This window comes from Vipera ursinii (genome assembly GCF_947247035.1).
Source record: "Vipera ursinii genome assembly, chromosome: 1".
Taxonomy (NCBI): domain Eukaryota; kingdom Metazoa; phylum Chordata; class Lepidosauria; order Squamata; family Viperidae; genus Vipera; species Vipera ursinii.
The window spans coordinates 95,922,640-95,936,537 of record NC_139512.1 but is presented as its reverse complement, the minus strand read 5'-3'; the positions used below and the strand labels follow the sequence as shown (position 1 = coordinate 95,936,537).

At 39.4% G+C, this 13,898-nt stretch overlaps 1 protein-coding gene across 1 annotated transcript; it reads right to left on the bottom strand.

Moving 5' to 3' along the window:
• Positions 1-209: 209 nt before the first annotated feature.
• OLFML1 (olfactomedin like 1) lies at positions 210-12,171 on the bottom strand (the record flags this gene model as incomplete). The annotated part of the gene is made up of 3 exons (XM_083350303.1): positions 210-2,922; positions 8,496-8,787; positions 12,046-12,171. The coding sequence occupies 3 exons, from the start codon at positions 12,169-12,171 to the stop codon at positions 2,144-2,146; spliced, it is 1,197 nt and encodes a 398-aa protein (XP_083206429.1). The 3' UTR covers positions 210-2,143.
• Positions 12,172-13,898: the final 1,727 nt, after the last annotated feature.

Here is a 13,898-nt window from a genome sequence, read left to right as displayed (position 1 = left end):
TTCTTGAAGAAGTGGTCCTTAATACAACTAGTTGTCTAGCTGTACCTTAACCTCAAACAAGTGAAAAACCCAAGTGTATATGGTGTAAAGTTATGTGATAAACTATGTGGGACCTCTACCAATGAAGAAATTGTAGATATGGTGCTATGCCCAAGAATTGGTGGACAATATTATAACCTTACCCAGCAAGGTATTTATTAATAACTGCTAGTTATTTATTTTCATTACATAGAAACTGCATCACTGCCAGAGACTTCTTAACAATGGAAATGGTTTTTAATTGAAACAGGAAGGACAGAAGGATGGAATTCACAAAATTCAAAGCTGGAAGGACAAAATCTGCCACCCCACTCCCAGTTCCTTTACTGCTGACTTTTAAATGATTTGATGGAGATTTTATACTTCCTCTTAAATCAGAGATCTTTCCAAGTGCCATTTGGTGTATAGATATAATGCATTCTGCTGTGAAACTAGCTGTACTCCATTTTTTTTCAACAACAACAACCATTCAACAGCAGCACAAAAGTGATCAGGATTTTATATACAGTTGTAACCTACTGCGAACTTAAATATCTACATGGGATCCTCTCATTTATAGCACATGTATGAGGCAATCCAAAGAGAGCCATCTGTGCCTAGCAGTATCAGATATGACAAATGGTACATTTTTTTTTCCTTTTTGCACAAATGGGACTTTCTTTTCTTCTGACTTTCTGTTTTCAATCCTACCAAAAACAACACACTCCCATTCTATATTTGCAGTATAGCTTTGTGACTCTGCTAAGCTGTTTAGTGATGCTATTTTGTTTTAATTTTTGTTTTGTGTGCAATTATGAAAATTAACCGCAGTAATCATTGGCATGGATTAATATTATTCTGCAGTGTTCATACATATAAGCAGTAGAGAGGACAGCATATCTTAGGGTTCTCTCCATAAAAAAAAAATGGAAAAGGTGGGTTTACACGGGGAAAGCAAGCAAGGGTATTGCACCAAGCTTGATCATTACCTCACATTTTAAATGTAGTGCCTGGCTTGGAGGACACAAAAATCATCCAACAATGGAAAAGAGAGGAAATGCAAAAAAAGATGTTGAACCATCTTCCTTAACATTATCTATTCTGGTTATAGATAATGACCTCAAGAGGAAGAGGGATGTACAGAGAAAGCAAAGGATTTGTCCCTCTGCCTGTCTCTGAGTTTGCTGATCTTAGACCATCTCTTTTCTCTGCAGGGCGCAGCAAGATAGGTATTAAATTTGCTTATCCCTATCATGTATTTCCTAAAGTAAATATCTTTTTCTAGTAAAGCTATGAATTTTCTTACTTATCCTTGTTCAAGTTAGATTCCCTCTGTCAACAGTATTAATACAAGCACAGAGATTACGGTATGCTGCCACAATTATTTTTCCCAAACAAAAGGGAAGAACTTTGGGACAATAAGCAAGTGAGAGAAAGGAGAATGAAATTAGGAAAGAGAATTGGTTCACTTGAAGTCATCTAGGAAGAGCAAAGTTCCTGATGAGGATGAGAAGAAAATACTGTAAACAGAGAAGACAACAGAAAAGAAAAATAAAGGGTGCTATAAAATCAAGCCGTGCATGTTTTACAATTGAATAAAAGTGCATGTACTCTTTTGTCTTCTTCAGACTCCTAGAGCTGAAAATGAATGGTGCTGCTTGTTTCTTTCCCACTCCTCATTTTTCTCTGAAGATACCTTCATTATTTTTTACCAGTAAATGGTCACTTGTCTCCTGATGCAAAGTAATCCAAGATGCTGCATTGAAAAGACATTTTTTTCTGTATGAAGTAAGTAGCCCTTTCTTTAACTCAACAGCACCCCTAGATCTCAGATAGGGCTGAGACAACTTCTTACAAAAATAACAAACCATCCCATGAACTCTGCAGGGGGCATGGGAGGAGGAGGAGAAGTGAGAGGGAGAGGAGAAGGAGGAGGAAGAGGAGGAGGAGGAGGAAGAGGAAGAGGAGGAGGAGGAGGAGGAGGAGAAGAAGAAGAAGAAGAAGAAGAAGAAGAAGAAGAAGAAGAAGAAGAAGAAGAAGAAGAAGAAGAAGAAGAAGAAGAAGAAGAAGTAGTAGTTAGTAGTAGTTAGGATGGCATAGGGGACATTCTGTGTTTTTTTTCTTTTTAACTTTTTGGACTTGTCATGAGCTTGTATATGACCTGGGAGCCATCATCCCAGGCAAAGAGCTGTTTGTCTCTGTGATTATAATGAACCATAGCATGATTTGACTGACGTTTGGGAAAACGAAGTACTGTGTTTTCATACGGACTGATGACATCTAAGGTGTCATGAATACATTCTATTTGAGAGACACCACGCCCTGGTGAGTTGTATACAACATAGAGGGCACCACACATCATGAAAGCAGCTTCTGCATTCTGGCTTCTGCAGGATGTATCCCATGTATATTCCACAGTCATGGTTGCATGGTTGATTTTAGTAATCACAAGCTTTCCAGCAGTATCTGGTTCTGCATGGATTGCCCATAATCCTAGTTCATCCACAGCTAAGTCTATTTTAGTAGAAGGGTGAAGTTCGTAGGCAGGTATCTCTCCAGCACCCGATAGCAGCATCTGATCAGTTGCATTTCTGTTCTGAATATCAAACTTAATTATCTCATTTAAGGAGCCATATCTATGATAAAAAAGAAATCCATTATATATAGTATGGCCTGTTCCTTGCCAGGGAAATGGTAGTGCAACCCTGTGAGCCAGTTGTTTCGCACCACTTTCAGCAAAGGATCGAATATTTGCAAATTCCATAACAATTTTATTCTTTGTTCCAGTGAAGAAGTAAATCTTTTGGTAATTCTTGCCAGGGTCTTTCAACCATGAGCCCATTGCCTCTCCAGACCTTTTGACTATCTTTAGTGATTTGAAGCCTGTGATCATGTAGTTGCAGCCTTAAAAAAAGATAAACAATAGTCCGTCAACAAAATTTAAAAATTTTTAATTGCTTTTCTATTTATCTTTTTATCTTCTGCAAGCTGCCCAGAGTTCACCTATCTGGAGATGAGTAGCATATAAATTTAACAAACAAAAAAAAAACTATTCTGATATAATATCTCAATATCTTACTTGCATGAACATAAATGAAGGGAGCATACATTAGTCACTGATTTTGGCTGTTTAGTTGTCATCATTCACAATCCTTTTTTCATGTTTGCCCATTGAAATAATTAACATGTTATTTTACAGCAGGGGTCTTCGAACTTGGCCCTTTTATGACTCGTGGACTTCAACTCCCAGAATTCCTTAGCCAGGCACGCTGGCTGAGGAATTCTGGGAGTTGAAGTCCACGAGTCATAAAAGGGCCAAGTTTGAAGACCCCTGTTTTACAGGGTCTCTCTTCTGTTGCTGTTCCTAGATGGGCTACAATCCCTTCTCTCAGAGGCCACTGGGACTAAATAACATGTACTGTAGGAAGAGTAGCTCTTGAGGTTGCAAAGTTGTATGCTACCCTTATAAAATTTACATATTTCACAAGAATCCATCAAATATTCACATCTGGGGAGCATGAATGTCCTTGTTTTTCCACTCTGTCTTTATTTTACTTTCCTTTTGAACTGAGTCTTTTTAAGATAGCCTAAGAATAGAAACTTTTTTTCCTTTTACTTATTTAGTAAGTTACTCAGGGAGCCACTTAGGGCTGAAAGTATGGTATTAAGGCTTGAATCATCATTTCATTAAATAAATATATTTAGTCTCTGTTCCTCCACAACATGGCTCATTTAATACAATAATTCTGCTATCTTATTTTGGTTGAAAAGTCAGGAGTCAGAAAATTCTTCATGTTATATTGGCATTTGTATTGTTAAAAAAGATGCATAAGCAGTAATATATTCAGACTATGGAACCTATCTTAATATAACACACACACACACACACACAGGTTATATAGGCCCTTTTAAAATGGATTTTCTTTCTGATTTTTTTAAAAAAATTACCAGAATCTGAATTTAAAACCTAATGCATTCAAATTTATATACTTTTATATAGTTAGTTACAAGTTCAGCTATATATACTGTGTATGAGTGCATATCATACACAGCAAGTAAATAAACACACACAGGCAAACTGTTTGAGGGAAATAATAGATATCTGAGTCCACAAAGGCATTGTTTTGAATGCGAGAAAGAACAGAATCAAGAAAAGTCTATGTAATTAATCCTCAACTCTGGCTTGACATTAGAGTATCTCTAAAAAATAAAATAAAATCCTCCTTTCCTATTAAGAAAACAGTGCATGGAATTTGATATAGACGGAAGGTTTGTTAAAGACTTGCTGGATTCCAGAAATAAATAAATAAATAAGTAAATAAGTAAGTAAATACATACATACATACATACAGCCCTCAAAGTAAACAAGACCTTCAGGAAGAATGCTGTAGTACAGAGGTCCCCAACCTTTTGGGCACCAGGGGCCAGTTCTGTGGAGAAATATTTTTATACAGACCAAAGTGGTGGTGGTTTCATGTGCTGCCTGCATCCCGCAGATGAGGCTTTGCTTGTTTGCACAGCCCAGTTGCTGGCATGTTGCAGCCCGGTGCCAGTCCATGGACCCCTGCTGTTGTAGAGAACATAAAACAGCCTCTGCCATATTACTACCATCCTGGTTAGAAGATTGATCCAAATTAATTGAAAGGAATGGAAATGTTTCCATTCCGTAGAACAGGGGTGTCGAACTCAATTTCATTGAGGGCCGCATCAGCATTGCAGTTGCCCTCAGGGGGCCGGGTGGGTGTGGCCAGGGTGGGCGTGGCCTACTGGGTGGGCATGGCCAGCTCTACATCCTTTGTGTCAAGGGTACCTATGGGGGCCTGGACAGGAGTGGGATAGATCTGAGGGTCTCTGGCAGAAGGAGATGGGACCGGGGCAAGTGCCAAGGCATGGTCCACTGGAGGAGCCTCACTGTTCCTCTCAGGCCATGCGGGGGGGGGGGCTGGACAGTGGCACGGAGGTCAAATGCCCAGCCCAACCCTCAAGCACCCGCGGCACTAAGCCCAGTCCCAATTCCCCAAGGGGGCACCCACCTGCACTTACCTCAAGGCTGCTGCTGCTGCTGTGCTTGCTCTCCTTAGCCAGGTTGCTTATGATGGGTATGAGGGCAAAGTCAAGAGGAAGGCCCACTACCTCTCCATGTGTGGAGACCTGGCTTTGTATCCAAAACTTCCTTAGCAATAGGATGGGAGACCCCCCAGGATAGGGCAGGAGGAGGGGGCAAGGGGATGGTGAAAGGGCAGCAGGGAAAGACTAAGGCAGGACTTCCTTCAGACCCTCCCTCTCCTTCCTTCCTTCCTTCCTTGCTTCCTAAGAGTGGTGGAAAATATTTGAGATGAGGGAGGGAGAAAAACAGGCAAGAAACGCAGCTGGGGAAGTGGCATCCTTCATGAGGAATGAAGAAATGCACCATTGCCTGGAAGTGGCCAGCACATGGCCCTCGCCTACTTCACTTGGTGGGCTATGGGGGAGGGGATGCCATGAGCAGCATGAGAGTTGATGTTACCTGCGCAGTGCTGGCCAGCCCCCAGCCTGCCCGGTTTTGGCAGGCAGCGGAGTGGTTTCCTCACAGTGCGGTGAGGCTGAGCCGGGTGGCATGAATCTAAAGAGAAGCGCAATGCTGCCCAGCCCATAGCCTGTTCGAAGTAGGGAGGGCCATGTGCTGGCCACTTCCAGGCAATGGTGCCTTTCTTCATTCCTCACAAAGGGGGATACCTCCCCAGCATGCACCCAGTGAGCGGGTCCGACGCAGCAGGGGCTGGACCCTCGCTGTTTCCAGACAGCCTTATGGAGCTAAGACTGAATGTGTTTCAGCATAGATGGCCACCACGAAATTGTACATTGGCTTCTGGCCAGCCTGGGCCAGGGCCAAGGCAGTGTGGGCCATTCCCTCACTATTCCCAGGATGGGTTCGTGGGCCACATGAAACCACTCCACGGACCGCATGCGGCCCCCGGGCCTTGTGTTTGACATGTCTGCCGTAGAAGAAGAGTTATGTTGTTGGATCCCAATGGCTGGTGCTTATGTTTGAAACGTGACTAATGGTCATATAACCAAATGGAGGTTTTCTGCTTAATTTCAAACAGGACAAATGATGCTTGTACCCCATTACAACAACATTTAAAATAAAGCATCCTTGATTGAAAATAGTGGTTGAAGACATTTGTTTGCACAGTTCTTCAATCTGTCAGTCTTAGGCGTGGAAACGTTCACAACAGAGTATTCTGATCAGCCTGCAAGATAAATTTTGTGCCTGCAAAGTAACTCTCATCAGAAGGAATTGGATTAACAGATGGTACAATCTGAATCTGTAATATGAATTCAGGGAAAGGAGATTGAGGGTTCGATCCTGCAAAAATGGAAACATGGCCCTGAAGAATGTGTTGGCCCCCAGTCTGTGGAACACATCACCTTTGGAAACATATTTGGTATCCTTCCTGTTGAGATTTTACAAAACTGTTAAGATAATACCATTTCAACAGGTGTTTCTAGCTCAATTTTGATTATAAGATAACTGTACTGTTGCATTATTTTTGCTGGCTATGTTTTTCATTATAATTTGATTACTTGCATATGCTTTTAACTCTATTAATATAAACTTCTAGAAGTCTTGGGAGCTATACATAAATATATCTAAAATATATAGATCAGTCCAATTTTGGTCTATATGTTTTGCACAGAAGAGATTTGTGAATTTATGTACCACAAAACACAGATTTTTCATTACAGTTTCTTTACAAATATGAAAATATTCTAAATATATTTTATTCTTACATTGCATTTTATTTTTCAGTGTTTATCGCTGATTCTGAAGAACTCCATTTTAATCTGAACATTGAACAAAAGAGATAAACTAATTCAGATTGAAATTTTAGAACGTCCCTTTTATAGTTAGTGGCAAGCATAAAATGAACTTTCTATATTGGCAACCCTGAAACCATATTTACTTACATAGCAAAATTTTCTTAGCTGATCTAGACAAATGTCTAATTTAGTCAATATTTGGTTTAAAGAAAGTAGAGAAATTTGTCTATGCCTCAAAAAAAGTTCTAACTTAAAAAGACTTGTCAAAATAATAGAATAGCAATTTGAAGTTCAATAGGTTAAGCCAGACATGTCAAACTCATGACATCACGTAACGTCACACAACGTATCGGAGGTTTTTCTCCATTGCCAGCAATGGGGTGGGCACGGTTTCTGATGACATGTCCAGCCAGCAGGCCACCAGTTTGACACCCCTGGATAAAGCTGCAGTTTTAGTTCAAATCAAAAAATAAATTCATTGAAATCTGTAGGGCTTAAATCTGAGCCAGAAGAATTTCATTGCTAGTCATGAATGGACAGAGCTTCAGTTTTAGGTTGCATCAATGTTTAGAGAAGGATAGGGATTCAGTATTGTATTATTTCAAAAATGAAATTAGAGTTTCTTTTCAGAAAGAAACTGTGTGCTGTAATTTTTATTAGAGTATTGGGAGCATCAAGGTGTACTTAACTTATTATAAATATTAGTATTGGCCAGATAATTTAGTATAGACATCTCTTGTCAGATGACATTACTTGTTAGGCTCTATCAGATGTTTGTTAATTTAGCTTAAAGTACTTAAGATATTTTCAGGAAGGAAAATTTCCTTATGTATGTTTATTTTTATTGTTTCCATTACATTTCCCCCTGTTTATTGTTTCCAAATGTTTGGCAATAGGTTCCCCCCCCCCCCGCCCCTTGTTTATGACCTATTTTCTTTGTTTTAGTTTTCTAACTTTAAGTTAGGTATCAAGGAATGTTAAAATGAATATATTAGAAATTCAGTCTTGAACATTCAGGAGTGGAGGCATACAATAATGCATTAAAATAATTTTCATATCTTCAGGTAATTTTATGTGCAGTATAGTGTCATATTATTGTAAGAGTAGCAAAAGTTTTTAAAACACTGACTGAGACTGTTGCCATCATTTTTTATGAAATTGATTTTAGGCATGTACTAAGTATCATTCTTGCAAAGCAGGAAGTCCTCAGCTTGCAACCCTTCATTTAGTGGTATCTGAAGTTACAACAGCCCTGAAAAAAATGACATACAACTAACCCTTGCACTTATGACCATTGCAACATCCTGTGATCACTTGATCAAAATTCAGACACTTGGCAGCTAGCATGTATTTACGATGGTTGCAGCATCCTGGGATCACGTGATCATCACTGTCTGCAACCTTCCCAGCTGGCTGTCGAGAAGCAGTCAATGCCAGAGGCTCAATTCACTTAACAACTGCATGATTTACTTAATGACTGCTTTGATTCACTTAACAACCGTGCAAAAAGTTGTGAAGCTGGGCACAACCCACTGCACAATGGTCGTGCTTAGTAATGGAAATGCTGGTCCAACTATAGTTTTAAGTTAAGGAGTATGTGTACATTGCACGCATGAGTCCAACTACGAAACCATAAGTATACATTTTCAATATTATGAGTAGACTGCTCTTACTTGCATTCAGCATGAGCTTGACCTTCTTTTTGGACTCTTGTTCTTCTGTTAGCTGCTGTTCCAAAAGCTCTTCATCAATGTCCACACATGGGGTGGGGGATTCCTTTGCAGATTCAAAGTAGTCAATGTCTCGTTGAGCTCTTTCCACTCTGCTTAGCAAATGGTCTATATCATTCTTTAGCTCAGTCTTTAAAATGTTGAAGCCTTCTAGTTGTGACATCAGCTTCTTTGAAAACTGCCGGAATTCTTCTACATAATCAGTTATATCTTGATTGCATTTGTTCAGTCGGTTCTTTAGTTAGAACACAGAAATAGTCAGTTTAAGAGTTGGCTCCAAATTCAGTGTTTACTAGACCTCTGCATGGTTCAAACAATATTGCTTAATACTTGCATGACTGTACCATCTCTCTCCTGTTTGTTAAAGAAGGCATATATCTTTGTTCAGGCTTCAGTACAAACTTATAAAATGATCCAGCTGTTTTAAACATTGCAGTAAAAATTTCTCTCTGTTAGGGATCTGAAGCCTGAAAAAAGGCATTTGCAAGGCAACCACAATAGGCTTTCTGAATATAAAAACACTCCAGGAATTGCCTGACCTTCAACTGACATTTCTTCAGATCAGATTCACACAATGAAATACTTCTCCCTTCCTCAGAGTCAATCATTGTGTTATCTGGTCTCTGAGTCCCAGTACCTCATTCAAAACAAACTGGCAATACATCGGGGGGGGGGGGGAAATCCAGGGTTGTGAATAAATGTTTTAGACAGGGAGTTCAGTGCAGTGTTGGCTCAAGGCGTGAGTGTTCCTGTGTGCCACTGAGATTTGCAAATAGGAATTTCTTATATTTACATAAAACAGATACTTAAGTACAGTACTTGATTTCTGAAGTGGACATTTAAGTATATAATGTAATTATCTGTTGTTGTTGTTTTTTTAAAAAAATAAGGGGTCACTTTCCCATTTTGGAGCTTAAAGGATGTTAGGCAATAGCTTTCTGTAGAATTTCAACAACAGCATAATCTTTTCATTTAAAGAGGTTGTAAAAATAGGAGTTGTGCTGGCAAGGGATACAGTGAGGCCCCTGCTGATCCAAAAGCTGCACAGCTGGAAAAGTGGGGGAGCTAAAGAAAAGAGGCATCTGAGAACCCTTCTTGGGAATTATGAGTTGCAACTCTTCTGTAGACAATTTGAGGAAAAAAGCAAACCATTTCTGTATCGAAATTGGGAACACAGAGACCATGGGAACATTTATTTGTAAGCAAAAATAAGACCATCTACAAGTATTTGGATGGCTATGAATTCATGGAAGGAGGAATTATGAGAACATTGATTGTTCTCACTCAACCTGTAATTTAATATTTCACAAGCTAATATATTCCATGTGTGTAGGATTACACATTCTGTCACACCCCCCCCCCAAAATACATAGCCAGTAGGAAGGCTAATCTACAAAAGAGTGATTTTGCACATTTGATTTCAGCAGCAAATACTTAGCCAAGTGTCACTTCCTCCAGCAGTCCTATGGATTTGCTCAAACGAAACAAGGAAGTAATTAATCAAGATGCATTTTCTCCCAGAGTCTTTAGGCCCAATTCCTTTAAATCCTTTATCACTTTTTTATTATTTTAATTCCATTTATATCCCGCCCTTCTCCAAAGACTCAGGGCGGCTTACAAGCTTAGCAGTAGCCTTCATTCTATGTATATGCCTGCTTATTAGGGCTTTCACACACACCCCAAGCGGCATTATTACAAAGTCAGCTTATTGTCCCCAACAATCTGAGTCCTCATTTTACCTACCTGGGAAGGATGGAAGGCTGAGTCAACCTTGAGCCTGGTGGGATGCGAACCTGCACTAATTGCAGGCAGCTGGTGTTACTTAAGGAGGCATTAGCCCACTGCTCCACCAAGGCTCATCATCCATAAAGGATAATTAATTCATTCTGTTATTAATTTCTCCCTGCTTTCCCAACACTCTTCTCCAAAAAGATAAGATTTGACATAAGTTGATAGTTGTTCAGGTTGGCGGAGTCAAAAGACATTTTTTCTGGCATAAAAATAACACTATGTCAGGCAACTGTGAACCTTTTAGATACAGTACCAGGAAAAAAGCCGGATTCCCCACCACCTCTGTTCAACACGCAACCATTTACACTAGATGATCTTGCTTTATGAAATGACCACATTGCCACAGTTCATAAACTGTTCACAGAACACTGGCCTCTCAAAAACAGGGGGGGGGGAACAGGAAAAGAAGGACAGCTGTCTCAGCAGTAGTTACACTGCAGTCTTTTGGGCTTTTTGTTTGGTCTCTGCTGGTTTGCATGAAGTTTACTCCAAGTAGTGAAGACATATATTTGCCTGGGGAAAGAGGCAAACCTGGGATAAGAGCTGCTGAATACAAGGGCACATGGTTTAAATGCACACATAAATTAATTTAACCACATATGACACAACATAAACATTTGCGAACCCAGAGACCCTGGATGTTGTTTATTCACAGGATCGCCACTTAAGTGTGGCTAATAGTGGGGAATCGTGTGGCCCAGGAATTTCTTCAGGGCACAGAATTCCCTCTTTGACATTATAAAATATTAAAAAAAAGTTATTCTAATATGCATGTAAAATTGTCAATTTTAATGAAGGTGCTATTTTATGTTCAGCAGTCTGGCAGATTCATAGAATTGTTTTAAGAAATATCTGGTATTTATACTCCAGAATTAACTATAAACATTTAAAGAGCCTTGGTGGAGCAGTGGGCTAATGCCTCCTTAAGTAACACCAGCTGCCTGCAATTAGTGCAGGTTCGCATCCCACCAGGCTCAAGGTTGACTCTGCCTTCCATCCTTCCGAGGTAGGTAAAATGAGGACCCAGATTGTTGGGGGCAATAAGCTGACTTTGTAATAATGCCGCTTGGGGGGAGGGGTGTGTGAAAGCCCTAACAAGCAGGCATATACCTAGAATGAAGGCTACTGCTAAGCTTGTAAGCCGCCCTGAGTCTTCGGAGAAGGGCGAGATATAAATGTAATAAAAAATATATTATTTACCTATATTGGATTTCCAGATGAATAAACGTAGAAGTTTAGCACATAGTTCCTGTTTGAGGAGCACCTGGAATATTTCTGGCATTTAATGTTATGTAAACATAACCATAACACAATGTTATGTAAACATAAGCTGCTAAAGAGTAAGAATATACCTACTTCTATACTGTTCTTCCACTTGGATCATCATTAGCAAGTATCTGAGATATAATCTAGCCATTTTTAGCTTAAGTATGCACTCTCTCCCATCATCTTCAAATGATGAGCTAGACTTTATCAGAATTTTACTCACTGGAGATGTGCACATTTTACAGGGTAATAAATTTATTACGAGCAGCAGTAATCCTAGCTTTCTTTCCTAAACAACAGCCCACTTGGTTGTTAAACTGCATAAAAAGCTAGTTTATTTTAAATGAAAACTGTTGATTTCCCCCAAACTACTGGTATACAAGTCCCGTACAAAGAAAACAATTCCTACAACTCTAATTGTATAGATGGTACCTACCTCCATCGAGATTACTCGCCGATCTATATAATGCACCAGTTCAGCATCTTGCATAATATATTGTGCTTCTATTCTGATGCATGTAAAAAATGAAACAAGTAAGAATCCAAGCTGTATTGCTGCCATTCTTTCATTAAATCTTCAGAAGTAACTGAAAGGCAACACTCCAAAACTAACAAGCGCAGTAAAGTTTCTCTAGCACAGTGATGTATATGTGCACACATAAAGAGACAATCTGCATGCAAAGTCTGAATTATTTAAAATGGCTGTTCAGGTTCCTACAGTTTCTCATTAACACCGTAAAGTTGTGCAAACATCTCAGCAAGAGGTTTGTTTCTGGAAGCCAATGGAGTGCTTTCCAGGATATGATCTTTTGATTGGACCCAGATGTTTAGAACTGAACTGTACAACTCACTTAGATTAATAACATAGAACAAAAGCAAATGATTTTGTTTTTGTTGGATGTGACTCTCCTTTCTTTCCTCGTAGTAATCTTCATCAGTGTACAACACTGATAAAGTTCAGTTCATAGAATCTGCAATAGAAGTAGCCATCTTGCAAACACTCCACTTTTTAAAAGTTTTTTGACATGCTGCATTTGCAAAACATTGCTTAGCTGTGCAGTAAGGAGGGTGGGATAGAAACACACCAGTATAAACCAGTGTAAGATGATATCCTTTCTTCATCATAGTTGAAGAATGCTTCAGTGATGGATATATTTCAGAGAGACTGATTCCAGTGGAATTGCCTCAACTGCAGTATTTCCATAAACTCTGTTCATAACATTATGCAAGAGCTTATGCATTAACATGTCTTAGAGGTCTTGAGGGTGTTTTTGTTTTTTTCTATTTACAGAGGGGGGCACCCTTTTTGTCTAGTGATTACATTTGCCTTTTAAAAAAAATGTTTTTACAAAATGTCTGCCAGAAGGGCCATGTCTCCTCCTGACTGTTAAAGGGAAAAATCAAGAAAATTGAGGCAGGGTTAGAAAGGGGAGGCAGTGCGATATTTTGTACTGTTTTTCTAAGCCTTACTTTTTCCACAACTGGAAAAACAAAAAGCATGAAATATAATTTAATGTTTTGTTTTAAATTTTAAGCTATTGCTATTTAGCTTTTACTTCCTGAGTTTCTTTAAAACTATGCAATAAGTATGTAATAAAATTGTACATTGCTATTCACAGTATCAAACTATGTAATCTCAAATACCAGGTGTTATGTCGTGGTTTCTGGTTAGCAGGAATGAAGACACAAGGTTGGGTACAGAGAAACTCATTCTTTATTTCTTGATGGAACTGTACTCAGGCTTGGGCTGCTCCCAGCCCCAATATTTAGCCAAGCCCTATGTTAGCAGCTAATAAGATTGAACCCGCACTTGGTGCCTTAGGCTGACCAATTGCAGGCCTGGAGACGGCCTGTCTGGGTTGCTGGAGTGCCGTTAGCTCTCCAGCAACGCACGTGGTGTGGTACCCAAAAGCCCAGTACATAACACCAGGGTCATAGAATTATTGAATACAGTGGTTGAAGGAGGCTTTGGAAATCAACTGATCCAGTTTTTCTCAATCTTGGCAACTTTAAGACATGTGACTTAACTCTCAGAATCCCCCTGCCAGCGCACATCTTAAAATTGCTAAGTTTGAAAAACTCTGATCTAGTCTGACTAGGCTGAACTGCACAATTAGGTCATGACAAAATTGTGCACAAGTGCAAGTCCACGGTTACAAACTTAAATGATCAACATGGAACATCTTTCACCTTCCTGGGGAAGGTAGAACTTTCATCTGAAAAACCTCTCATTTTTTCTTTTGTAATTCATGAACTTGTTTCCTCTTTTTTTCTTTTTCTTTTTAAAAA